Below are 25,309 nucleotides of genomic sequence, written 5' to 3' on the forward strand. Positions count from 1 at the left end.
AGGTTATGTCTTCCAGGTTAGTATCATGTTGTCTCATGTTATGAGGAAGATAAAATATGACAGGAGCATGTATAACAATTATTCGTTATTTTCACTGTTATCTAAAGCAGTGGTTTTTCAATGGGAGACACTCCCACCCAGGGGACATTTGGTAACATCTGGAGACATTTTTGGTTGCCACACCTGGGCAATGGGGTGCTAGTGGGTAGAAGCCAGGGATGTTGCTAAACATCCTACAATGCACAGGACAGCCCCTTACATCATAGAATTATCTGGCCCAAATATCAGTAATGGCAGGGTTGAAATCCTGATCTAAGGTCAGCATTGAAACTTTGTCATGAAAAGGGGATATTTCAGGGACAGCAAGAAAGAGGCTGCCGGACATGGGAGTCTGTGTTTTTTTCCAAAGCAAGTCTTGATACGAAAGAAGGAACTCCAAGAGAAGGCTGACCGTGGCTGTGACTGAGACGGGGTCACCAGTACACGTGTGTGGCCTTCCCTGTCCCAGACAGAGGAGTTTAGGTTACCAATGATCCCAGCTTCTGACTTGTTCTTGGGCCCAGTAATTCCCCATTTTCATGAAGGTTCAAAAGCATTTTATTTCACTGGGAAGAATAAAGCCTTTTTTGAATAGTTTTAAATGCATGAATGAATTAATTTTTTGGCTGCGTTGGGTCTTTGTTGCTGCACGCGGGCTTCCTCTAGTTGCGGCGAGTGGGGGCTGCTCTTCTTTGAGGTGTGCGGGCTTCTCACTGTGGTGGCTTCTCTTGTTGCGGAGCACAGGATCTAGGCATGTGGGCTTCAGTAGTTGTGGCTTGTGGGCTCTAGAGTGCAGGCTCAGTAGCTGTGGCGCACGGGCTTAGTTGCTCTGTGGCATGTGGGATCTTCCCGGACCAGGGCTTGAACCCGTGTCCCCTAATTGGCAGGCGGATTCTTAACCACTGTGCCACCAGGGAAGTCAAAAAAAGCTTTAAGATAAGAGTAGTCAACATTAGAATTCTAAACTGCAATGCATTAGTTGAAAATAATTTTTAGAATACTTGGTATCAGTGTGAAAAGATGGTCCATTTGATCTCAAAGAGTTTCTATGTAGTTAAGACTCTTATTCTACTTTCATTTGACTGGACAAAAATACTTTGGAATCCTTATATTATTTCAAAGGCTTTAGAGATTTCACTAACTAGCTATACCAAATTTAGGAACATATTATTTGGTTTCCCACTGAAGTATATCTCTCATTAGAGTCTTTCTGTTTCTCTCAATAGAGTTGGAGGGTTATCATTATAATCTTTGTAATGAGGCTTTAGGATAGAGATGGGGTTTCATGGAGTAAACAATACAGGGATATAAGGACCTTACATAATCTCACATATCAGTTTTCCATGAAAAGCTTTCTTGGCATTAATTTTCTATTTTATGTTCGAGCTTCATAAAAAAACAGTGCATTATAGATACGTGCTTTTTGTGTAGCAGGAATGTACTTTCATTTTTATTTTATTTATTTTTGGCTGTGCTGCATTGGATCGTAGTTCCCCAACCAGGGATCAAACCCATGCCCCCTACATTGGAAGCACGGAGTCTTAACCGCTGGACCACCAGGGAATTCCCTGGAATGTACTTCTAAATGGGAAACTCAAGAAAGCAACTAAGGACTCTTTATGTCAAGATAGGCCAGAAAGCACTGGTAGCAGATCAAATAAAAGTATCTGAATAACTGCCTTCCAGATAGAATGTTACAATAGTTCCTTAGCATTTTGCATAAACACGACTTCTAAGTTCAAATCCCCCTTAACTTTCTACCCCAGGGAACAAAAATGCTGGCTTCTCTCTTCTCAAAAAGTCTCTAACTAGTCTATATGGGGCTAAGCTTCAAATTTACCTTTTCCTTACTGTCTCCTTCAGTAAGTTCTATTTCCCCCATATGTCCCTTCCTGTAAGAGCTTTGAAAGGACCTTCCAGTGTTCCTGATCTGGGGTCATCTTTCTACATAGGCATTTGGCCACCAGGCACTGGCTATTCCACACCTTCAGAAACTGTTCAGATAACAGCAACGTTGTTATGATAGACATAAAATGAGATTGTCTCTGTCTCCAAATATTGAAATAAGCCAAGTAAACTGGCAACACTTTCTAGATTTGGAAGATCACACTCATATCAGCAATACTGTCCCTGAACAAAACACAATATTTCCTCTGGTACCTATAACTTCAGCAAGATCTGAAATGGGGACTGACTTGTCGTTTTATTCTTCTCTTTGTCTTCAGAATATTTTTTTAAAATCATGACTCCATTTATAAACCTAAGATCTTGTTTTGCTTTTCTCTGGAAAACATGAAGTCTTCTCTGAACCGTAACATCTTTCTCTAAAATTTATTTAACTCAAACGTATTTTAAAAGGTTTTACATTTTTTATTTCTTTTAGGTTTTCAGGGGACCACATAGAGATCCTTAGAGCTAGTTAGTGTTTAATGTTCTAAGTGAGGACCTGAAGTTTGGAGAGAGAAAGCAGCTTGGCCAGGGAAGCACAGGTAGATAGTGTAGGTGCCAGAGTCTGGTTTCTGCTTAAGTTACATGACCAATAAACTAATGAAAGATCTGGGTAACAGAGGACATGCACCATCTTGATTTCCATAGAGCTTCTAGCCCCTCTTTAAGGTCCATGGGAAGGCTCTGGACAGAAACATAATCAAGTGAAACCCCACAAAGTATTTCACAAGCTTTCCTCTCTATGAACTGCAACAAGTCCTACCACTAGGAGGTGCCCTTATGGACAAAGGGAACTGACCTGCTGTTTTTGGATTGCTTGTCACTCAACACCTAGACAGTCACTTCTTAGCTCTCCATTGGTGTCTTAGTGCACTGAGATCTAAAGAAACTTATGTGGACTTCCCTGGTGGCACAGTGTTTAAGAATCTGCCTGCCAGGGCTTCCCTGGTGGTGCAGTGGTTGAGGGTCCGCCTGCCGATGCAGGGGACGTGGGTTTGTGCCCCGGTCCAGGAAGATCCCACATGCAGCGGAGCAACTAAGCCCGTGTGCCACAACTACTGAGCCCACAGGCCGCAACTACTGAAGCCCACACACTCTAGGGCCCGCATGTGGCAACTACTGAGTCCATGTGCTACAGCTACTGAAGCCCACACGCCTAGAGCTCGTGGTCTGCAACAAGAGAAGCCACCACAATGAGAAGCACACGCACCACAACAAAGAGTAGCCCCCACTCACCGTAACTAGAGAAGCCCATGTGAAGAACCAACGCACACAAAAATAAAAAATGAAAAAAAGAAAGCTATGAAAGTCACATATTTTTCCATTTTTCAAAAGAATTTTAAAGTCTAAAGGCATTCAGTATTTGCAAGTGGGATAAAAAAGAGCTGGGCTCATTAGAACGAATCCTACCTTCCTAGGCCTCTGAGGAGGTAACACTATATAAATGGCAACTGTGATTGCAGAAAAGCAGGGCATCTACAATCGGCCCCCTACTTTCTACCCACTCTGTAACCCCCGAACAGCTGAGTTTCACTTCTCTGCTATTCTGAGCATCAGCAAGTCCATCAAACTTCCCTTGTTTTCTTTTTAAATGGTGAGACTCAAGTTAGCCTGGAATTAATGATTAACAGTTGCTATTTGAAAGTACGGTTAAGTGCAGCTTTGGCCAGCAGGCATCCTAACTGTGAGTTTGACCAACTGCTAAGGCACGTGGGCAAATTCAAGTTCTCTAAGCTTCTCTGTATGTCACTTGTTTGAATGCATAGTAAAATGAGAGAGAAAAAAATTAATGTATTGAAAAAACAAGCATCTCTACCAAGGTATGTGTTTGATATGCAAAGATTTTAAGGACTTTCACAGGCATGCTGTACAAAGAGACAATGTTACATCACACTGGGAACCAGTAAAAGTAAATATTAAAGTTAAGTGAACATTACCTGCAAAATCTCATTTAGAGGAGGATGAAAACCATTTTGGAAAAAGAAAGACATTCTTATTAAGAATTGCAGTGAACAAGGAGTTTCAGGTATGATTTCAAAAATTATTATTTAAGATTTCCCTCAAGCAATTATTCCTTGAAGTGCCTTTTTCTATTGTACCATGGGGTTTTAAAATTTTTTTACAATAGACAATGATTTTTAAAATGTGTCTGAGTTAACATTTTGGAGGTTTTTAGTTAATAACCATAAGCAATGTGGGAGGAGATGCAGAACGGAAGAAGAGTAATAGTTTGTACTCAATAGCAAGTATTTTACAAATTAAAAAGATTTTCAAGAGCAATATGAACAAATTAGAAGACTTGATTTGTCTCATAGCAGGTTTTTCATAGAGCTGTCAGCTCAGGGCTTTGTGGGGACAAGTACATGTATGAGTGACCAAGACAACCTAGGAATAGATTTGTAACATAATTTTTAAATTAGAAAACTTTGTTAGTAAAAAATCATTTATAGCTTCTTTGATAGATTTAGAAAAGAAACTTCAAAGATGGAAAGAAAGGAAATGAATCGAAAGAGAAGAAAGAAATGGAAAAATTGGGATGGGGAGAGGGTCAGATGATGGCATTGAGAAATTTCTGATTAATAGTGAGCTGGGGCTTCCCTGGTGGCGCAGTGGTTGAGAGTCCGCCTGCTGATGCAGGGGACACGGGGTCGTGCCCCGGTCCAGGAAGATCCTGCATGCCGCAGAGCAGCTGGGCCCGTGAGCCATGGCCGCTGAGCCTGCACGTCCGGAGCCTGTGCTCCGCAATGGGAGAGGCCACAGCAGTGAGAGGCCCGCGTACCGCAAAAAAAAAAAAGTGAGCTGGAGGTGGAGGAGAGGGAGGGAAGGGAGGAAAGTGAGAGGACCCTTCCCTTTTAGACCTTGGTCCTTCCCAACCATGAACGTGTTGACCACTGCACATACGACCATGCTGAGGAACGCTCTAGGGTTGGGGTAAGATAAAATTCAGCTTACGATAGGAGCTCTGTGAACACTACTGAATTAACTACTCCTCTCCTTCCATATTTCTTGTAAACTCTGATATCAGTAAATTAATTATAAATTCACATTTTGTATTCTAAACATGTACATTTTTCTTTTTGTAGGATGACTTTATTATATCAAATGGTACATTTCATTTTATTTGCCTCAGTTTCTGGTGGTAAGTAGAGTTTTATCTTTAGTATGGACTGGGAATAGCTTGGTTCCCTGATTTGTGGATGAGAAAACAGAAGGGTATAAGCCCAGAGAGGAAAATCACACTACTGTCCCCATAGATGTGGGAGAATTCCATGCCATCTACTCCAGGGAAGGAAATAAAGTCTTTTTATTTATTTTCTGCTTAAGCCTTCAGGGTTTTTCAAAGCAGGGAAGGAAACTGAGGTAAAGGAATTATTCATAATACTAAGAATCTATGTCTCTATCTATATCTATATCCATATCTATACTATGTTTATGTCTAAATCTATATCACACATTTAAATGATATTTAAGACCAATATTAAAAAGCAGAAATCTTGACTTGCCTCACTGATTAGTCAATTTTCCATTAAGCAGTCAGTTCAATGCAACACACACACACACAAGCAATTTTGGACTGAAAAATGTCCCCCAAAATGTCCAAAAATGCAAATATTCCTACATAGTTTATGTATTTCAATAATTTAATCACTGCTGTGAATTCTCCACTCTACATCATGTCCACTAAATTTGTTTATGAATTACTTAACCAATATTCAGAAGGACATATCAGTTCAAGTATTTTTAGCCCTTATATTTATTCTTTATTTAAAATGAAAGTTTAAGCATTCCTTTTAAAAAAACCTTACATATATTACATTTAATTTCTGCTACTGTTGCTAGCATTTAATGCACAGTAAACTTTTTTTCTGGCATATATGGAAAATGGTAAATCTAGGTAAAGAGATTTAAAATAAAACAAATTTCACTACAGTTCATAATTTCATTTTTCTTTGTGACAAGATTCTTATCCAGGTTATTATATTCCTTCATTGTCATCATTATGAAATAGTATTGTTATTTAATTGATAGGTCAGTAGTAACTCAATGGGCATATTTTGAACACTGGACCCAACAACTGCATCTCTACATATATACATTCTTTACAAATGCATATGGAACATTTACAAAAATTGACCACATAAAAGGCCCTAAAGCAAGTCTCAACAAATTTTAAAGGATTAAAACTCTACAGAGCATGTTATCCAATCACAATAGAATTGAGATAAAATGCAAGAAAAGACAACTGGAAAATCACAAATGTTTCAAAATTAAATAATACCCTTTTAAATAAATATCGGTCAAAGAAGAGATCACAATGGGAATTAGAAAATGTATTGAATTGAATAATAATGAAAATATGGCTTATCAAAACTTTGGGACATAGCTAAATTGGTGCTGAAATCAAGTGTGTACACTTACATGCATATATTAGAATAGGGAAACTGTAAAAATTAATGATGTAAGAATCCAGTTTAAGATGATGGAAAGAGAATAGCAAACTAAATGCAAAAAAACTAGAAAGAAGAAAAAAATAAAATAGCAGAAATTAATTAATTGAAAAACAAACATATATTAGGGAAGCTTAACTTAGTCACAGTCTCCAAAGCATATTGTAAGGCCAGTGTGATCTTGATGCCAAAACATGACAAGGACATTGAGACAGGGATATTATGACATTTTGACAAATCATAGGCCTTTTTTCCTTGTGAATGTAGATGCAATTATCAGAAACAAAAAAAATTACCAAACGTCACCCAGCAGTATGTTAAAAGAAACCCAAAAGGGATGATTACATTGTGACAAGTTTGGGTTTATTCCAGGAATGAAAAATTAGTTTAGTGTTCAAAAATCAATGGATGAACCACTTCTGGTTATACACCCAAAAGAAATGAAAGCAGAGTCTCAAAAAGATATATTCGTAGCAGCATTATTCACAATAGCCAAACAGTGGAAGCAACCCAAGTATCCATCAACAAATGAATAAACAAAATGTGGTATGCACACATTAATAATGAAATATTATTCAGCCTTAAAAAGGAAGGAGGGCTTCCCTGGTGGCGCAGTGGTTGAGAGTCTGCCTGTTGATGCAGGGGACACGGGTTCGTGCCCCGGTCCAGGAGGATCCCACATGCCGTGGAGCAGCTGGGCCCATGAGCCATGGCCGCTGAGCCTGCACGTCCGGAGCCTGTGCTCCGCAACGGGAGAGGCCACAACAGTGAGAGGCCCGCGTACAGCAAAAAAAAAAAAGGAAGGAAATTCTGACACATATCACAAAATGGATGAACTTTGAGGATATTATGCTAAATGAAATAAGCCAGTCACAAAACAACAAATACTGTATGATTCTACTTATGTAAGTTATATAGAGTAGTCAATTTCATAGAGAGAGAAAGTAGAATGGTGGTTGCCAGGGTTTGAGGGGAGGAGGGATGGGCAGTGTTTAATGGATACAGACTTTCAGTTGGGGAAGATGAAAAAGTTCTGGAGACATATATGTTACTACAATAAAAAATAATAATTTAAAATACATGCAGAAAAAATATATGATAAAATTCCACTTATGATAAAAATTCTTAGCAAACTGGAAGTAAAAGGGAACTTTCCTCTTCTGTTAAAGGATATCTTTAAAGAAACAAATAGACAAAAGTCTAAACCAAAAATCTTCACGGAAGCTAATAATAGTGAAATACTTAAAGTTTTTCCTAGGAATTGATAATAAGACAAGAATACTCGCCATTACTTACATTAAACATTATACTGGCCTAGTCACTGCAATAAGAAAAGAAAAGAAGTAAAAGGTAAAGGACAAGAAAGAAACTCTCATTGTTCATGGATGATATGATTATGTCCCTCAAAAAATCCAAAATAACCAACACATAAATTAGTTGAGCCAATAAATTATATGAGCAAGAATTCTGGAATACAATGTCAATATACAAAAACAGGCACTTTGTAGTTCACTAAAAACAGATTAGCCAGTTTTTACTGGCACTAAGAAGCTGTGTTTGGATTTTGAAAATCAATCTGCCTTGTAAATTTAAATGATCCAATTAGTAGGTGGTATATTTTAAGAAATACAGCACCTATATTAAACATGTAAAATCTGTTTAATTTACCAAATAAGTAATAAGCTTCTTAAAAGTAACATTTTAATATAGCATGCTTGCTTTGCACTAAGCAGCGGGATTTCCTTGGTCAATGGGACTATTTCGAGGTGCGAATAGACCCTCCATTAATGGAGGCTGCCATACAGCTTCCTTAGAAGCAACACAGAGCCTGGGGAGAGGAGGAAGATTCTGTTCACCCACAGGTCATTCTCAGGGAGCTGCCAATTTTGGAGAAAATCATGTTATATACAGAGGTTATAGATGGGTAATATAGAAGGCATATGGGGTGGATTTTTGAGGAGAGCTGTGGCAGGGTCCTTGACTCTCTTCTCCTATGTATCCCTTGGCAGTTTAGTGAACTGGACTCTATCCTCAGAATAATGTTTTAAAGAAATAGTGAAAATACATAGGATTACCAAACAAATAAACTATATTTAAATATAGTTAGTTAAACTGTAAAAAAAATTTATATAGAAATAGATGTGCTTCTTATTAACACTTTATGTAGTAAGATTTAGTGGTGGGTCTAAAACTGCGTAGTAATTAACATCAAACTAGGAATGAGTGATAATGATATTTTGAGATATCTGCAACTATAGCGTTTTTAAATCTGTGATTTCTATTATGACAAAGGCACAGATACTGTGAACCCTAATACAGTTTTTTCTTACGTTAATAATGGAAAGATATGCCATATTTTAGTTAGAAGCTAGGGAAAATAAAGATGAAATTTGCCCCCATTTAAGTCCATGGACTGTATAATCCTATAAGCCTTAGTGATAATTTCTACTGTTTTCTACCTATATACTTTCCCACATATTTATTGGTATGTTGGTTATTACTACAATAGAAATTAGTTATTTTTAATTTTATTTATTTTATTTTTGCTACAATAAATTTGAGTGATATTTTACTCTGTCCAAATATTTTATTTTTGTTATATATATTTATATATTTGTTTTTATATTAAGAAAACTAAGGGTTATATTGTAGTATTTGTCAATAAAAATATACCAAAATTAAAAACTACAACACTTTTATTCAGTGACTAAGTAATAATGACCTAAAACTCCACAATCTGGAATATTCAATATCTCTTTCTAGAAACAGAAGAAAATTTTAATTTTATGCAATTTAGCTTTGTTTGTATTTTTAACTTACTTATGGTTTCAGTGGAAGGGGATTCAATAATTTTTCCAAGAGTCTAAAGTTCCTGTTCCTGCCTATTTATTTATTTGTTTGGTTTTTATTTTTCTTCCAGTTTTATTAAGGTATAGTAGACATACAGCACTGTATAAGTTTAAGGTGTACAGCATGATGATTTGACTTACATACATTGTGAAATGATGACCACAATAAGTTTAGTGAACGTCCATCATCTCATAGAGATACATTAAAGAAACTGAAAAAAAATGTTTTCTTATGATGCAAACTCTTAGGATTTCCTCTCTTAACAACTTTCATATGTAATGTACAGCAGTGGTAATTATACTTATGTTGTACATTATGTCCCTAGTACTTATTTATCTTATAACTTGAAGTTTGTACCTTTTGACTTTCTTTATCCAGTTCCCCTCTTCTCCAATGTTTGCCTCTGGTAACCACAAATCTGATCTCTTTCTAAATGAATTTGTTTGTTTGTTTTTGAAGTATAATTGACCCACAAGACCATATTAGTTCTTAAAAAACAAAACAAATGAACAAACATAACGAAACAGAAATAGTCATAGAAAAACAGAATAAACAGGTGGTTGCCAGAGGGGAGGGGGATGGGGGGAGGAGAGAAACAGGTGAGGGAGATTAAGAGATGCAAACTTCCAGTTGCAAAATAAATGAGTCACAGGTATGAAATGTACAGTGTGGGGAATATAGTCAATAACTATGTAACATCTTTGTATGGTGACAGATGGTAACTAGACTTGTCATGATGATTACTTTGAAATGTACAGAAATATCCAATCATTATGTTGTGCGACAGGAACTAACATAGTGTTGTAGGTCAATTAAACTGGTCCATTTAGGAAATAAAAACAAAAATAAACAAATGGGGCCTAATGAAACTTAAAAGATTTTGCACGCAAAGGAAACCATAAACAAGACAAAAAGACAACCCTCAGAATGGGAGAAAATAGTTGCAAATGAAGCAACTGACAAAGGATTAATCTCCAAAATTTACAGGCAGCTCATGCAGCTCAATATCAAAAAAACAAACAACCCGATCCAAAAATGGGCAGAAGACCTAAATAGACATTTCTCCAAAGAAGATATACAGAGTGCCAACAAACACATGAAAGGATGCTCAACATCACTAATCATTAGAGAAATGCAAATCAAAACTACAATGAGGTATCCCCTCACACCAGTCAGAATGGCCATCATCAAAAAATCTACAACAATAAATGCTGGAGAGCGTGTGGAGAAAAGGGAACCCTCTTGCACTGCTGGTGGGAATGTAAATTGATACAGCCACTATGGAGAACAGTATGGAGGTTCCTTAAAAAACTAAAAATAGAACTACCATACGACCCAGAAACCCCACTACTGGGCATATACCCTGAGAAAACCATAACTCAAAAAGTGTCATGTACCACAATGTTCACTGCAGCACTGTTTACAATAGCCAGGACATGGAAGTAACCTAAGTGTCCACTGACAGATGAATGGATAAAGAAGATGTGGCACATATATGCAATGGAATATTACTCAGCCGTAAAAAGAAATGAAATTGAGTTATTCGTAGTGAGGTGGGTGGACCTAGAGCCTGTCATACAGAGTGAAGTAAGTCAGAAAGAGAAAAACAAATAGCGTATGCTAACACATATATATGGAATCTAAAAAAAAAAAAGGTTATGAAGAATCTAGGGGCAGGACAGGAATAAAGATGCAGACCTACTAGAGAATGGACTTGAGGACACGGGGAGGGGGATGGGTAAGCTGGGACGAAATGAGAGAGTGGCATGGACATATATACACTACCAAATGTAAAACCGATAGCTAGTGGGAAGCAGCCGCATAGCACAGGGAGATCAGCTCAGTGCTTTGTGACCACCTAGAAGGGTGGGATAGGGAGGGTGGGAGGGAGGGAGACGCAAGAGGGAGGAGATATGGGGATATATGTATATGTATAGCTGACTCACTTTGTTATAAAGCAGAAACTAACACACAAAAACAACAACAACAAGAACAAAACGCACACACAAAAAACAAACCAAAAAAACTGGTCCATTTAATATAGTGAGGTGATGTAGTACGTTATCACATCCAGGGCCATCAGATGATACCCGAAGATGATGAGTGTGGAGCCTTTGTTTCATATAAACATGGAGTTTAGACACGGAGCAGCGCTGGGGAAAGGGAAAAGCAGAGGTCATTCTAGACCTGTGAGCATTTTTGCCAGTGAAGATCTGAGAAACGAATCAATTGCTCACAAAGCACCGACGTCTCCAAGACAATCATTCAGAAGCACCATTCCATTGAGGCACACGTGCCATTTAGTGATTTTCTTTTCTATCTGGGGCTGCTTATCCAATAAACTAAAAGCTTTTATTGCCCTGATTTCCATGTTCAGGCATATTTCCTGTTAAGTAGCCCTACTTCACTTGCTTTTGTGAGATTATTACCTGATTGGGTATGTACTCACTAAAATCCCAAATAACACGTGTCATGTATTATAACACAGAGTGTGTGACCAAGCTGTTCCAAGATGCCTACTTTAAAGGAGGAGACATTACTGTTGTTTTCACACCAAATGCCAAGCACTGCCAAAGAGTCTGCACCCACCATCCAAGGTGTTTGCTCTTCACTTTTATGGCTGAGTCATCATCTGAAGATCCTACCAAGTGGTAAATGTTTGCTTTTCTACATAGAGGAAATAGATTTTATACAACAGACGGACAGACAGACAATTACCAACAATAAACTGCCGTCCACCATTTTATAAAATTTAATGTTAACAATGGGAAAATGTATTTTCCTTCCATTGAAATATTAAATATTACAGAAAAAAGGGTAGTGTTTAGGCAGGTCAGGAGGAACAGACACGCCCCTCAGTGTGGTTTCTTGTGGTGTCAATATTAACGATACTTCCTCTCTGATTTGTTTCTACTTTAATGCCAATTAATCATTTTGTTCTTTGGTTTTCAATTGATTATTTATATTTGCTATGATTTAAACTGGTACTTTTCCCTCAATTATTTTATTAGAAAAAAATTTATTATTTATAAAGGTAATTTGAAAGAATAGTACAATGATTTCCTATCGCCCCCAAGACTTTTTGCCATTTTTGTCTTCCCTATTATGTATGTGTAGATGTCGAACCATTTGAAATAATTTGAAACCATCATAACACTTCACCCTTAAATATTTCAACATACATTATCTTACACAAAAAACATTAAAAATTAATAAGAATCCCTTTATATCATCTCAATTGTCCCCCAAGTGTAATTTATAGCAATTAACCAGAATCTTATTAAGATTTGCAAATAGCATCTGGTGGTTTTGTCTCTATAGTCATATTCTTAAAAATTTTAGGACATTCCATCCACCATTTTTGTTTCCATATTGAGCTTGAAAATTTAATGATAAAGCTTTACTGCAGAATGAAGTTATTAACATCTTTGTGCATTATTACTGCATTCATAGTATTTACATAGTTCCCTGAACTTATAAAATTTACTATTCTAGAATCTACAACAGAGATTGGCAAACTTCTTCTTAACTGGCAGAGTAAATATTTCAGGCTTTGTGGGTCCAGAGGCAAAATCAAGGATATTATATAAATACTTACACAATGATTTAAAATGTAATCATTAAAAAGCATAGAAACCCTTCTTAGCTCATTAACTGTACAGAAACAGGCAGAGAGCTGCATTTAACCAACAGGCCACAGTTCACCCACTCCTGTTTCCAGTTAGGAAGGGGCATTACATGTGATCTTTTCAATGTCGGGATGTTGGAATGGAAAACAAACTCACAGTATTGCTAAGAATATATTTGTTTTGGCATGAGATAGAGAAGTTTGTTTCCTTCTCTTTGACCCTCTGTGTGCTGACTTTTAAGACCCATTATTTTAAAACATAGATTTTCACCCAGTACTGTTATTTTTTTAAAAAACAGGTTTACTTGCATCCTGAAAGACAGTGTTGCAGAAACACTGCCAATGGTCAATATGACGGGAGCAATTTCTGGATATTCTTCCAAGCAATGCTCAGACCAACTAAGTGGTAAGATGTCTTGCTAGAATTGATATATACTAGTTATTGTGATGTGTACATGCAGTTACATCAGGTATGGTTTTGTGGCTATGAAATAAAACCCTGCTATATGGAAACGAGGTCTCCTAATGAAGTTCTTTCCTCATAGAGTAAAAACTAGCATACCTGCATGTCCCCCCTACCCCATTATAGTTCATTAAAATTTATCTCATAGGACGTATCTAACTACACCAGTTCATCATTCATTTATTTTCTTTCTCCTTCCCAGTTTAAAGTTTTATATGAAAGTCCTTATTAAATATATTAATTCAAATCAAAGGAAGCAACCATAAAGGTTAAGATGACCCTTGTCTTAATGGTGAGATATTCCAGATACTTGAATAGGTTAATGAGTGAATCAGTCCATCAGTGGAGTTAAGGAGACAAGAGACGCCAGTTCATAAAGCTGAAGCAGAAATATTCAAGTCTAATATTGCTGCAGTGTAAAAAGGACACTGACATTCTCTTACTGTTTCCATGTGAGGGTAGGAGTTGAGCAGATTAAAATAAAACTAGAGGCCTTCTGAGGAAAAGTCAGGGAAAGAATTGAAAGAGCAACTCTGGAGGGACGGTTGCTAAGACAGAATTATCAGATGCCCCCAGAGACTGGAAGGTAACCATATTTTCTGATTTTATTTCCAGCTTGCAACAAAGATATTTATGTGGACCTACATATGAAGGGCCTGAACCATAACAGCTCTATTACCAAGAGTGCTCAGGAATGCCAAGAGAGGTGTACGAATGACATGCACTGTCACTTTTTTACATTCGCCACAGAGCACTTTCCAAGTGTAAAGTATCGGTGAGTGAGCTGTGGATTGAGCCCAAGGACCTTAGATTATCCGATAGAAAACAAAATGGGATCCTTTTTTTTTTTCTCCTTCAATTGTAGGCGTTAAAAATTTATTTTTGACCACTACAAGACAATTCTATAATAAGTACTCCCAGTTTTCTTGATGGAAAATGCATTTAAAGCCCAACTTGGATGCATTTCATTTTGTAGTACAGAAGCTGTCTTTCAATGACGCTTTTAAAAAATGTTTAATATATCTCCTAGCTAATTTGAAGAGCGCTACATTTTTAAAGTGGCAATTTTGCAACAATTGCAGTGGTCTGACAGTTCCATTCTCAGCCTAAAGGATGCTACAGTATGAATCTATAGAATCAAAATGAAAAAGCTACTCAGATGTCCTTCCAAATAACAGTTCCCCACCTGAGACAAAGTAACTGAAACCAATGTGAAGTATTTTAAAACTTGCCCCCTACTGGATTTAGAAATATTCCAGGTATAAACCTCCTGTGTAAAAATATAAAAGGATCTGATCTGTAATTGATTAATCTCTTTTCTCTTAAAAAATATTTTTAGGGAAAAATATCATTAACTTTTTTATTTAGAAATATTTGAGATGTTCTGGATTCGTATAGGAAACTACACTTATCTGAAATCCAACAATGAAAGGAAAGTTCAAATGACTGGTATTTGGATTTTAACATTCTGCTCTACACGTTCACAAAAAGGAGATGAGTGGAAATAAAGCGTCAAAGATTTGTTTGAAGAAAAGCAATGATAACACAGAATGAAACCCTCAAATTAATAATTAAGTTTTCATGGCTTTTCTTTAGCTCAGCTCAAACTACACCTTTTTACATATTTTACGTCTAAGATTCAATGCAGCATGAACAGCAAGCCAGGAAACTGTGAGTTGCTACATATTATAAAAAAGTTAAAATGCTAAAATTGAGAAGAGCTTCAGAAGTCATCAATTCCTACACCTCTACTCTTCATGTCACCACCCATCTAAAGCTGTCATTTTACTGATGAAAAAATAAAGTTGACAAAACTCACAGGACCACCAGCTCTTGGCAGAGTTGGGACTCAAAACCAGCTGTGCAGTCTCTCAAACCAATACCTTTCAGAGCAATTCTTTAGCTATCATGCCCAGGCCGTCTCTAAATGTGAGTTTCTTATTATCTTATGTTTTTCCTTATTTTCATTTGGAGGGATAAAATATTTGTCCATTTTGGTCTTTATTTAGTAACATCTGTCTGTTGAAGTACACCCGAACGGGGATGCCAACCAACATAACAAAGCTCAGTGAAGTGGTGTCTGGATTTTCACTGAAGCCCTGTGCGCTTTCTAATCTGGGTAACTATTATTTTCTTAATGAGGTAGTTTAGCCATTAAATAGTAGGTGCTGATTATGTGTATGATGGGCATAACTTAGGATACCAATTTGTGCTTACTGATGAAATGGACCCAATGATCTCTCATCTTCTTCATGAGAAAAAATTCATTATGTTCTATATGATTAAAGCTTATATTTGAATTTAAGGCAATCACTTCAGTTATCCTAATTTTAAAAAATGTAAAAGATCTTGGGATAAACTAACTTTTAAAAATTACTAAGACCTTGTTTCTTTAGTGCAATTTTAGGTTCGCAGCAAAATGGAGGGGAAGGGATAGAGAGTTCCCATATACCCCCTGCCCAGACACACGCACAGCGTCCCCTATTACCAACGACCCTCGCCGGATGGTACATTGGTTACAACCGACGAACCTACACTGACACACGTATAGTCACCCAAAGTCCACAGTTTACATTACGATTCACTCTTGGAGTTGTACGTTGTATGGGTTTGAACAAATATGTAATGGCATGTTTCCATCATTACAGTATCATTCAGAGCATTTTTCACTGCCTTAAAGTTCCTGTGTTCTGCCTATTCATCCCTCCCTCATCCCCCAACAAACTTTTTATATGGAATTTACAAATACCATGAGTGGGATTTTACCTTTACCGATGCTACTGGCGAACTGACTTTCTAAATGTGGTTTCTTCTGTTGTACAGCTTGTATTAGGGACATTTTCCCTAGAACGATGTTTGCAGACAGTAACATTGACAGTGTCATGGCTCCAGACGCTTTTGTCTGTCGCAGCATTTGTACTCACCATCCCAGTTGTTTGTTCTTTACCTTCTTTTCTCAAGAATGGCCAACAATATCTGAAAGGTAAGGAGTTAAGATTGTGTCACGTGTTATCTTTTCAAACAGCTGAGCAAAAGCCACCATTAAAAACTCTGAGCAACTATAAATTTTATCTAAATGTCTGTCAAGGATACATAAAAGTTGCAAAGAAGAATTCCTAGTTCCTCTTTCTTTCCATTCCCCACCTATTGACTGCAAATCTGGTGTTACCCAGGACTCTTGCTTTTCTTTATGTTAGGGAGGTCTCTGCCTTCAGAGAGTTGTTAGTTCTGAAAGGAATGAAGAAAATAAGGATGGTCATTAGGAGGCATCTTAGTTCGGTGCCTGGTTAAAATAATTGAACCTGGAGCAGAAACAATTGGGAATATCAGTGACTTGTCATATCCAAAGTGGAGAGGGGTGGAACAATGGCCTTCATCAACAGAAGCGTGGGTAATGGTGGAGGGAGATTTGAGAATTTAGACCCTGCTTCCCTACTGATGGGTGTTAACATTGGAAACCACAATAAAGCACAGGAAATTGCTATGATCATCAAAGGGATGTTTGCTGGGGTTGCTGCTCCTCATTAACAAAATTCACTAAAAAAAAAGAAGAAATCTTAAGATTATTTGCTTAAAAATCTAGATTGTATGGATTATCTTAACCTGAATTCTCAGAGCCCTTGTTATTTGCTTGACATTGCTGTTCATTGTTGGGGAGAGTGCCCCCCAGAGCCATCCAGCCACAGTAAGCCCCTGAGTTCCTGTTTATCAAGCAAGACTGGTTTTTTATCAAGTGAGGATATAATTCCCGAAGTATAATGCTAGGTTTGTCACGTGAGAATATATCTGTTACTTTCATTTTCTCAACATGGTTCTAAATGTGGGGATACCATTGGTCAACTCAGTAGATTAAAAACCCTGCACTACTTGGACCAGAGTGGAAGTAAAAGAGAAGTGATTAGATTGGGATATACTGTCAATGCAGAGCCAGTAAGATTTGCTGACGGACTGAACACCAGCTGTGAAGTAAAGAGTCAATGATAGCTCCAAGATTTTTGGCCCAAGAAAATTGCGAGGATGGCAATGCCAATGAAGAGATGGGGGAAGATTTCTTACAGAGATGATTTCAAGAGCCAAGAGGTGCCTGGTAGCCATCCAGAGAGAAATATTGAATTGGTGGTTAGAAAGGGAAGTCTGGGATTTAACAAGGGAGGTTTATGCCCTAGATCTGTGTTAGGTGTCACCAGGATACAGCTGGCAATTAATGCCATTGAAACTGGTGAGGTCACCAAAAAATTGAATGCAGTCAGAGAAAGAGAGGAGGTCAAAGATTGAGCCTTGAGGCATTATAAACTTCAGAACTCAGAAAGATGCCTTTGTAATGTGTTATTTTGTCTTAATCACTGCTCTTTTTCTTTTTTATCCCTTTTATAAAATTCCCAATCAATACCTATAAGAGGAGCAACACATTTAATCCTCATTACAAGGTGAGAGAGGAACATGGGTGCTACAAGCCAAGACTTGGCTTCTTAAATTTACGTTAATGAATATTAAATAAAACTAAATATCCATTTCCTCAGCTGTATTAGCCACATTTCAAGGACGCAGCATATGGCTGGCTAGTGGCTATTGTATTGGCTGGCATAGACGTGGAATATTTACATCATTGCAGAAAATTCTGTTGGACAGCACAGCTCCAGACTGTGATTTTGTGCTAATTAGGAAAAGCTACTTCCTCCCAGAAAGATGCTGCCTAGGTGTGGAATCTGTAGTGGATTTTGCTTATCCCTGTCTACGCCTACAGCAACTCTGGGTAGCAGATTTGTAGGTAGCATGAAAATTCTTGAATCGTTGAGATAGTCTAGGAGAGTTGAGAGAAAGGAAATAAAAGAGGAAGGTACTAGGAACAGTGATGTTGAATAGAGCAAGCTTAGAAAATTTAGAGGCAGTTTGGTAAATTTGTCTACAACCTATGGATCATGAAGTCTGAGTCAGTGATTTATGAATAGTACTTTCAAAATGGGAACAACTTCCCTATTAAATGCCAACAGCAGCTGACTTCTATATGTGCTGTGAAAATGTCTTCTTCTTTGATATGTTTTACATGATATCTCTATATTTCCCCTTTTTTACTGTTAGAAATCTGTGTCTACTTAAAACGTCTACAAGTGGGCTGCCAAGCGCACGCATTAGAAAGAACAAAGCTCTTTCTGGTTTTAGTCTACAAAACTGCCGGCACAGTGTCCCAGGTAAACGATGAAAGCTCTTCCTTCTGATTGAGAATCAACAAACGTGTGCTAGGGTTTCACCTCTCATGTCTGATACATGCTTTGCTGTCTAGTGTTCTGCCATTCTTCGTTCTACCGTGACACTGATTTCTTGGGAGAAGAACTGGACATTGTTGACGTGGACGGGCACGAAGCCTGTCAGAAAACATGCACCAACAGCATCCGCTGTCAATTTTTTACCTATTCTCCATCTCAAGAATCTTGCAACGGAGGGAAGTAAGACGTATGATGAGTTCCACAGATGCTCCTGCCCCATCTAGCTGAAGGGAGGAATTATGTTTATACCATTTTGTTTCCAACCTGCAGGGGTAAATGCTACTTAAAACTTTCTGCAAATGGATCTCCAACTAAAATACTTCATGGGAGAGGAAACATCTCTGGATATACGTTAAGGTTATGTAAAATGGATAATGGTGAGTTTAATGTCACTTGAAAAAATACATCCCCTGTATACTGAGTATGTCATGACTAAGAGAGTCAGTAGCAGCTACAGAGGGGAGAAAATTAGTAAAGTAATGAACTTAGATGCAATTTTCTGTTATTTTCACTGCTATCACTCAGGCTGACCTGTTTTAAAGGTAAATATTGGGCTTTGACTAAACTCTGTGTTGCCTTGCATTAACTGAATATGTGTTATAATTTGATACATTTATATAACCAGTATTTCCTGGTGAGACTCAGGCTCAGCCAAAATTTTTATGTCTGATTGTTGTTATCAAGGTCAATAATCTTTCTTAGTACCCTTTACAATAGAAATATCAACCAGCATCTTGGTTAATCAGATTAGTCATTTTCTTTCTATTGGCTATTACTTGATCTTTAATTCAAATATCGTCATCATATGTTTGGAAAATTATGTATCTGTGCAGGAAATACTCAAGTGGCTCCTTCTCCAGGGCCTTTAGATTTCCTGCAAGTGTTCTGCATATTTATGAATATTAGCAAAAGTTAACAGTACAACCTTATTAATTTGTAACAATGAGTATAGTAGGGTGGAAATAAAAAGATTGTCTATATTAAACAAGACCTATAATAACATAAAAATTATAATACACATCAGATCAGCAGTGCTTCCATTCCAGTGGCCAATTTCCGAGCATAGAAACAAAAGGTGGTTTGTAGGCAAACAACACTGGGTAAGGGATGAAACAGGAAAGAGCCTAATACACACATTCCTCTCTAAATTATTGTAATAACCTATTATGACTTTAATGTTCATTGACTTACATACACTACATGTTTTTAGACTTTTATTGCTTACCGCCCAATATTATAATGCAGTATAAATTAAGTTGCAACTGAGATTTAATGAGTGAAATGGAAGTGATAATTATGCTTTGTCGTAGATTTCAAAGTATGAAAATCTTCCGTGTCAGAAATATTGGCTCTACTGAGAGGTGAATAAATCCTTAACTTCTGAGAACTTGTTTTGTATAATAGAACATACAATATTACTGTATACTGTGTCCAATACTAGCATCCTAGCTGGGAAACTCTGCCTTTCTAGGGCTTAGAGGGGCTCTGATGGGAATCTGGATGGCTCTAGCTTCTTTAAAAAGACAGTAAATTGAGTTGTATCTCATACATTCTCTGTTTTTCTTACAATAAACTTACCTAAGAAGGAGTATTTACAATCATTCTGTTGTCTTGGTTCTACCAAGCAATTTTGTTGTTAGTGATGTTGACATAGTTTAAAAAATGGGAACCAGCACTTATACCTTTAATTGCAGAATTCATTCTCTACCCTCCTTCCTGCTCTTTTCTAATGAATCTAGGGACTCTGGTCTCTAGAGGTTACAGAATAAATCAGGTGTAGATTGATAGCTAAAGCAGAAAATATAAGATAAAGGAAAATAAAATCTTATGTCTTTTTAGTGCATCTTCTGAAATAAGTGAAACTAGATAAGTAGGTTTTGCTGCATTATATTAGATGAAATAATAAATAAATTAGATGAAATAATACCCTAATATGAGAGGGAATATCTAACTGAGATGTTTATCATATCTTGTACTGTCATTTGTCTACACTGTAACTTAACTTTGTGAAGATACAGAGCAATTGCCATTCAAAGAAACATCTCTTAACACAAAATGTAAGGCTAAAAACAAATATTTAAAGCATTTTTTTGAACTGAGAAACCAAATAGAACAAACACCAAGACCTATAACTCATCTTAATAAGGTCTTTATTTAGTTGTTCTTAATATATTTTAGTTACTGATCTATTCGTTTTCTAAGACAAGAAAGAAAACAGAAGGGTGAGTTTGAATCAAAGTCCTTGGAAACATCAAAGGTGGAGCAGAAAACCCCAGTCTGTCAACAAGACCAAAGGGCAGATGCAGCTCACAAACAGAAGAGCAGCCAGGTTTGGGTGTGGGTAGGGCAGGAGGGCAGAAAGGGCAGCTGGAATGGAAGGGGATGGGGAGGAACTGGACAAAGGCCACAAACGGAGTGGAAGGTGCTGAAGGAACTTTTCTTTGTAACAGTAGTTCTTGCACGTTAGTGAGGCTGATTAAAACTCAGATGACTGGGGTCCACTGTCAGAGTTTCTGATTCACTAGGTCTGAGGTGGCGCTCACGAATTTGCATTTCTAACAAATTCTCAGGTGATGCCATTGGTTGGGGGCCACACCTGACAACCACTGCTTTAAGAGAACCACTGAGGTTAGCATTTGATGGAGGGTAAGACTGCCTTGCTGCCCCAGATGAGGCATTACTTGGGGGCATGCGATTACAAGGTGACTCATCATTCAGTTTTTACGTGCATGTTGTGCTTTGCCAACTTGATTCTAGACTGTCTTCAAGTCAAGGTCATGGTAAATTATTGAATCCAGGGAAGGTTTTTTTTCCCTGTGTGCCTGAAGGAACATAACCACTGTTGGAAAATGAAGATGTTATGAACCAACTCACTGCAGTCCTTCTGTTGTAGCGTGTACAACGAAAATCAAGCCCAGAATTGTTGGAGGAACCAAGTCTGTTCTTGGAGAGTGGCCGTGGCAGATAACTCTGCACGTCACGTCACCCACCCAGAGACACCTGTGTGGAGGCTCCATCATCGGAAACCAGTGGATATTAACAGCTGCTCATTGTTTCAGCGAGTCAGTACCACTGCTGTTTTTACTCGTTCACCATACTCACACATATATTAAATCTATCCCTAGTATTTTAGTACAATTTTAAAGATGTAAATTATCCTATTTGCTAAATTAAGTTTCTGTCTTTAGTGATTAAAAGCAAAAAGGAAGAGCCACTCATGATCTACCAGCATCAGAACAGGTGCAGGAACGTGGCCGTTTGACTCCATAATATTCCACTTTTCCAGTTAAATGTATACACATCCCTTGGGCTTCCCTGGTGGTGCAGTGGTTGAGAGTCCGCCTGCCGATGCAGGAGACACGGGTTCGTGCCCCGGTTTGGGAGGATCCCACATGCCGCGGAGCGGCTGGGTCCGTGCGCCGTGGCCGCTGAGCCTGCGCATCCGGAGCCTGTGCTCCGCAACGGGAGAGGCCACAACAGTGAGAAGCCCGCGTACCACACACACAAAAAAAATGTATACACATCCCCAGGGGAGTTCTGGTTATTTCCTATTAAGAGCGTATCATCTTCTGTGCACTGTCTGGGCATTGGGTCCAGAACTAAACTCGAAGACAGTTTCCTGCTCCCTGAATCTTATTTCCCATTTATTCCCCCTCTGCTTCTCCCTCTCCCTCCTCCCCGCGTCTTCTCCTCCTCCCTTGTCCTCCTCCTCCTTCCTTCTTCTTCTTCTCCTTCTCCTTCTCCTCTTCCTCTTCTTCTTTCTCTCTCTCTCCTCTCTCATTCTCCCTCCATCTCTCTCTTTCTCTCCCACTGTGTTTCTAGACCCATAAGGAAGAGTTTATTGTACATCATCAAATTGGATTCCCTACTTAAGTCAATTTTAATACTGGTAAACTTAACAGCTCCATCGGGAGAGCATTCAGAGTATATGTAACCCAGGAAATTTTAGCTGGCCAAACTTCCTCTTTGCACCTCAGTATCTTCTGGGTTGTTTCCAGACACAGTTTTGTGTTTTTGTTAGTAGGTTTATTTTATCAGTATGCAACTTACTCATATTATTACTCAAAGATTCATTTGAGGTCAATAGTCTCTTTTACCCTTTACGTATGGGAAAATGGAATACCAGAAAGTCCAAGAGAATTTCTCAGGGTCACAGCCAACGACCCCAGCAATGAAACTAAAACCCAGAACTTTTTTTCTTTTGTGTGTGTGTGTGTGTGTGTGTGTTGAAAGGCAGAAAAAGTATTCATTGATTTTTGTGTGTTTAATATAAGGCAAATGATAGCCCAGGACATTCCATATAGGAGGACTATGTGACTGAAAAATCTTAGCATAAAATCACTTCTTTCCACTTAAAAGCCCACTGTTGGCAGAAAATATTACCTAGTTAGTAACAGTCAGTTAAATAGCACTGTACCTCAAATGCTTGGGAATTATTTGGTAAAGGAATTTTCTTTTCCTCGATTGCTTACTCCTTAGGGTAGAGTCACCTAAAGCTTTGCGTGTCTATAGTGGCATTTTAAACCAAGCAGAAATAAAAGAGGATACATCTTTCTTTGGGGTTCAAGAAATAATAATTCATGATCAGTATGAAATGGCAGAAAGTGGATATGATATTGCCTTGTTGAAACTGGAAATGACAATGAATTACACAGGTATGGAGAATTTTAAACAGAAAGTTGTCTACAGTGATTACATGGAGACGATGTTTCACACTCCCAGATTCAAGGCCAGACCCTGGCAATCTCTCCATGTGTTATTATCATGAAAGGGGGAGGGGGATGCCAAGCTAGTCTTAAGACTGATGTGCTTTCCTGACGACTGCATCTTATTTTGGGGTGTGGGTGAAATGGTAAGTTGTCCCAGGCTTCTTCAGATGCACAGAATGACATAACTTTATAATATACTGGAATATTAAAGATGATTTTTGTCTGCTTTTTAAGGAAGAAAGGATTGTGGGTCAGAATAATGAAGCAATTTCTACAGGGTCACAGACCTCGCAGGAGTGATGGAGTTAGTGGAGAGGGCTGTGGCTTGTCTCCCTCGTTTCCTCATCCTGGGGTGTGTGACAGATAACGCTGAACACGAGGGACTAAAATGTATGACAAGGAGGCAAAAAAATGAATATAATAAATAGGGAACACACTACATAATAGAACGAAGGAAGTTTTTCCTGGGAAAGAAGATATATTTTGTTTCTGATAATTAAACTGTGATTTTTAAAATTTAGATTCTCAACGACCCATCTGCCTACCTTCCAAAGGAGATAGAAATGTGACGTATACTGAGTGCTGGGTGACTGGATGGGGGTACCAAAAATTAAGAGGTAAGAAATGATGTTTCTCTCTGTGCTCCAGCTCAAGATACAGAACACAATTTAGTCATAAGCTTTTCTGCTACATCAATTCATACAGCTAAAATGAGAGTAAAATAAAAACATTATTCAATTGCAGAAAGCACATTAATAAAGATGGAAAGACAAAAATCACTCAAGTGAAGATGACACCTCGTCTGCTTGACTGGAAATTTTAAATATGATAATCTCTTTAAAGACATTATTTTTAATGCAGTTTAATTCGAAACCTAGCACTTTTCAGTAAATGTCTTAGCCTGTTATCTGATTATTTTCTCTGGGAAGTAATTCCAGTTAGAGCCGTAATTAATTTTGGACTTAATTAACATTAACAAAACGGTACTCACAAGAGTGAGAGTAACATCTTCTCTATACTCTGTAATTATAAAGGGTCTACGAAGTAAACCTAATATTTTTGTCCTTCTAGATTTTTACATAGGTATGGTTTTGATTTTAAATACATATACTTATATTTAAATTTCTATATATATTATATATATGTGGTTGTTCCATTAACAAACTAAAAATTTTTTTCAGACAAAATACTAAATACTCTCCAGAAAGCCCAGGTACCCTTGGTGACAAATGAAGAATGCCAGGCAGGATACAGAGGGCATAAAATAACTAATAAGATGGTCTGTGCAGGCTACAAAGAAGGAGGGAAGGATGCCTGCAAGGTAACAGTGTTCTCAGACAATTGAATATACTCACATTAGAATGTTTAATGCATTTTTAAAGCAGTCTTCTGCCAATGAGCGGGGAACACAGTGGATTTGTTTTCCTTACCCTGAAATCTGATAGACTGAGGGAAAACCCAGAAATCCGGTTCTTTGAAGTTTATTAAAGGGCCAAGACAGAATTTTAGGTGAAATCACTCTGATGAAAACGTATTTAAGATGAGAAGTGTCTGAACTGATCTGCATGCCTTTTCTTTTCTCCCTTTGTCATAGGGAGATTCAGGGGGCCCCCTGTGTTGTAAGCACAACGAGGTCTGGCATTTGGTAGGCATCACGAGCTGGGGCGAGGGCTGTGGCCAAAGGGAGCGGCCGGGTGTTTACACCAACGTGGTCGAGTACGTGGACTGGATTCTGGAGAAAACGCAAGCAGCTTGAAAGAGTCCCCAGATGCCATTTGACTCCCTGAAGGGTAAGCCAGATTATTTCCTGGAAGAGGGTTTGGATTTCACCGAAGAAGACACTGCACCATCATTTTCCTCCATAGGCTACAATTCTGAGACCGTAACAGACTGAAGGGGCGTGGTATTAGTAAGAACACACCAGAACTGTCATTCTCAGAACTCCCAGTCCCGCCATCATC

The 25,309-nt window shown here is 38.0% G+C and overlaps 1 protein-coding gene across 1 annotated transcript; it reads left to right on the forward strand.

The window, feature by feature from the left end:
* The first annotated feature begins 5,070 nt into the window (after nucleotides 1-5,070).
* Nucleotides 5,071-25,104, forward strand: LOC132481247 (coagulation factor XI). The gene is made up of 14 exons (XM_060085974.1): nucleotides 5,071-5,125; nucleotides 11,773-11,935; nucleotides 13,212-13,318; nucleotides 13,991-14,150; nucleotides 15,385-15,494; nucleotides 16,199-16,358; nucleotides 18,455-18,564; nucleotides 18,657-18,819; nucleotides 18,910-19,016; nucleotides 21,533-21,701; nucleotides 23,119-23,294; nucleotides 23,870-23,965; nucleotides 24,530-24,669; nucleotides 24,943-25,104. The coding sequence occupies exons 1-14, from the start codon at nucleotides 5,071-5,073 to the stop codon at nucleotides 25,102-25,104; spliced, it is 1,878 nt and encodes a 625-aa protein (XP_059941957.1).
* The last annotated feature ends 205 nt before the right edge of the window (nucleotides 25,105-25,309 follow it).

Source organism: Mesoplodon densirostris, chromosome 20, assembly GCF_025265405.1.
Source record: "Mesoplodon densirostris isolate mMesDen1 chromosome 20, mMesDen1 primary haplotype, whole genome shotgun sequence".
Lineage (NCBI taxonomy): Eukaryota > Metazoa > Chordata > Mammalia > Artiodactyla > Ziphiidae > Mesoplodon > Mesoplodon densirostris.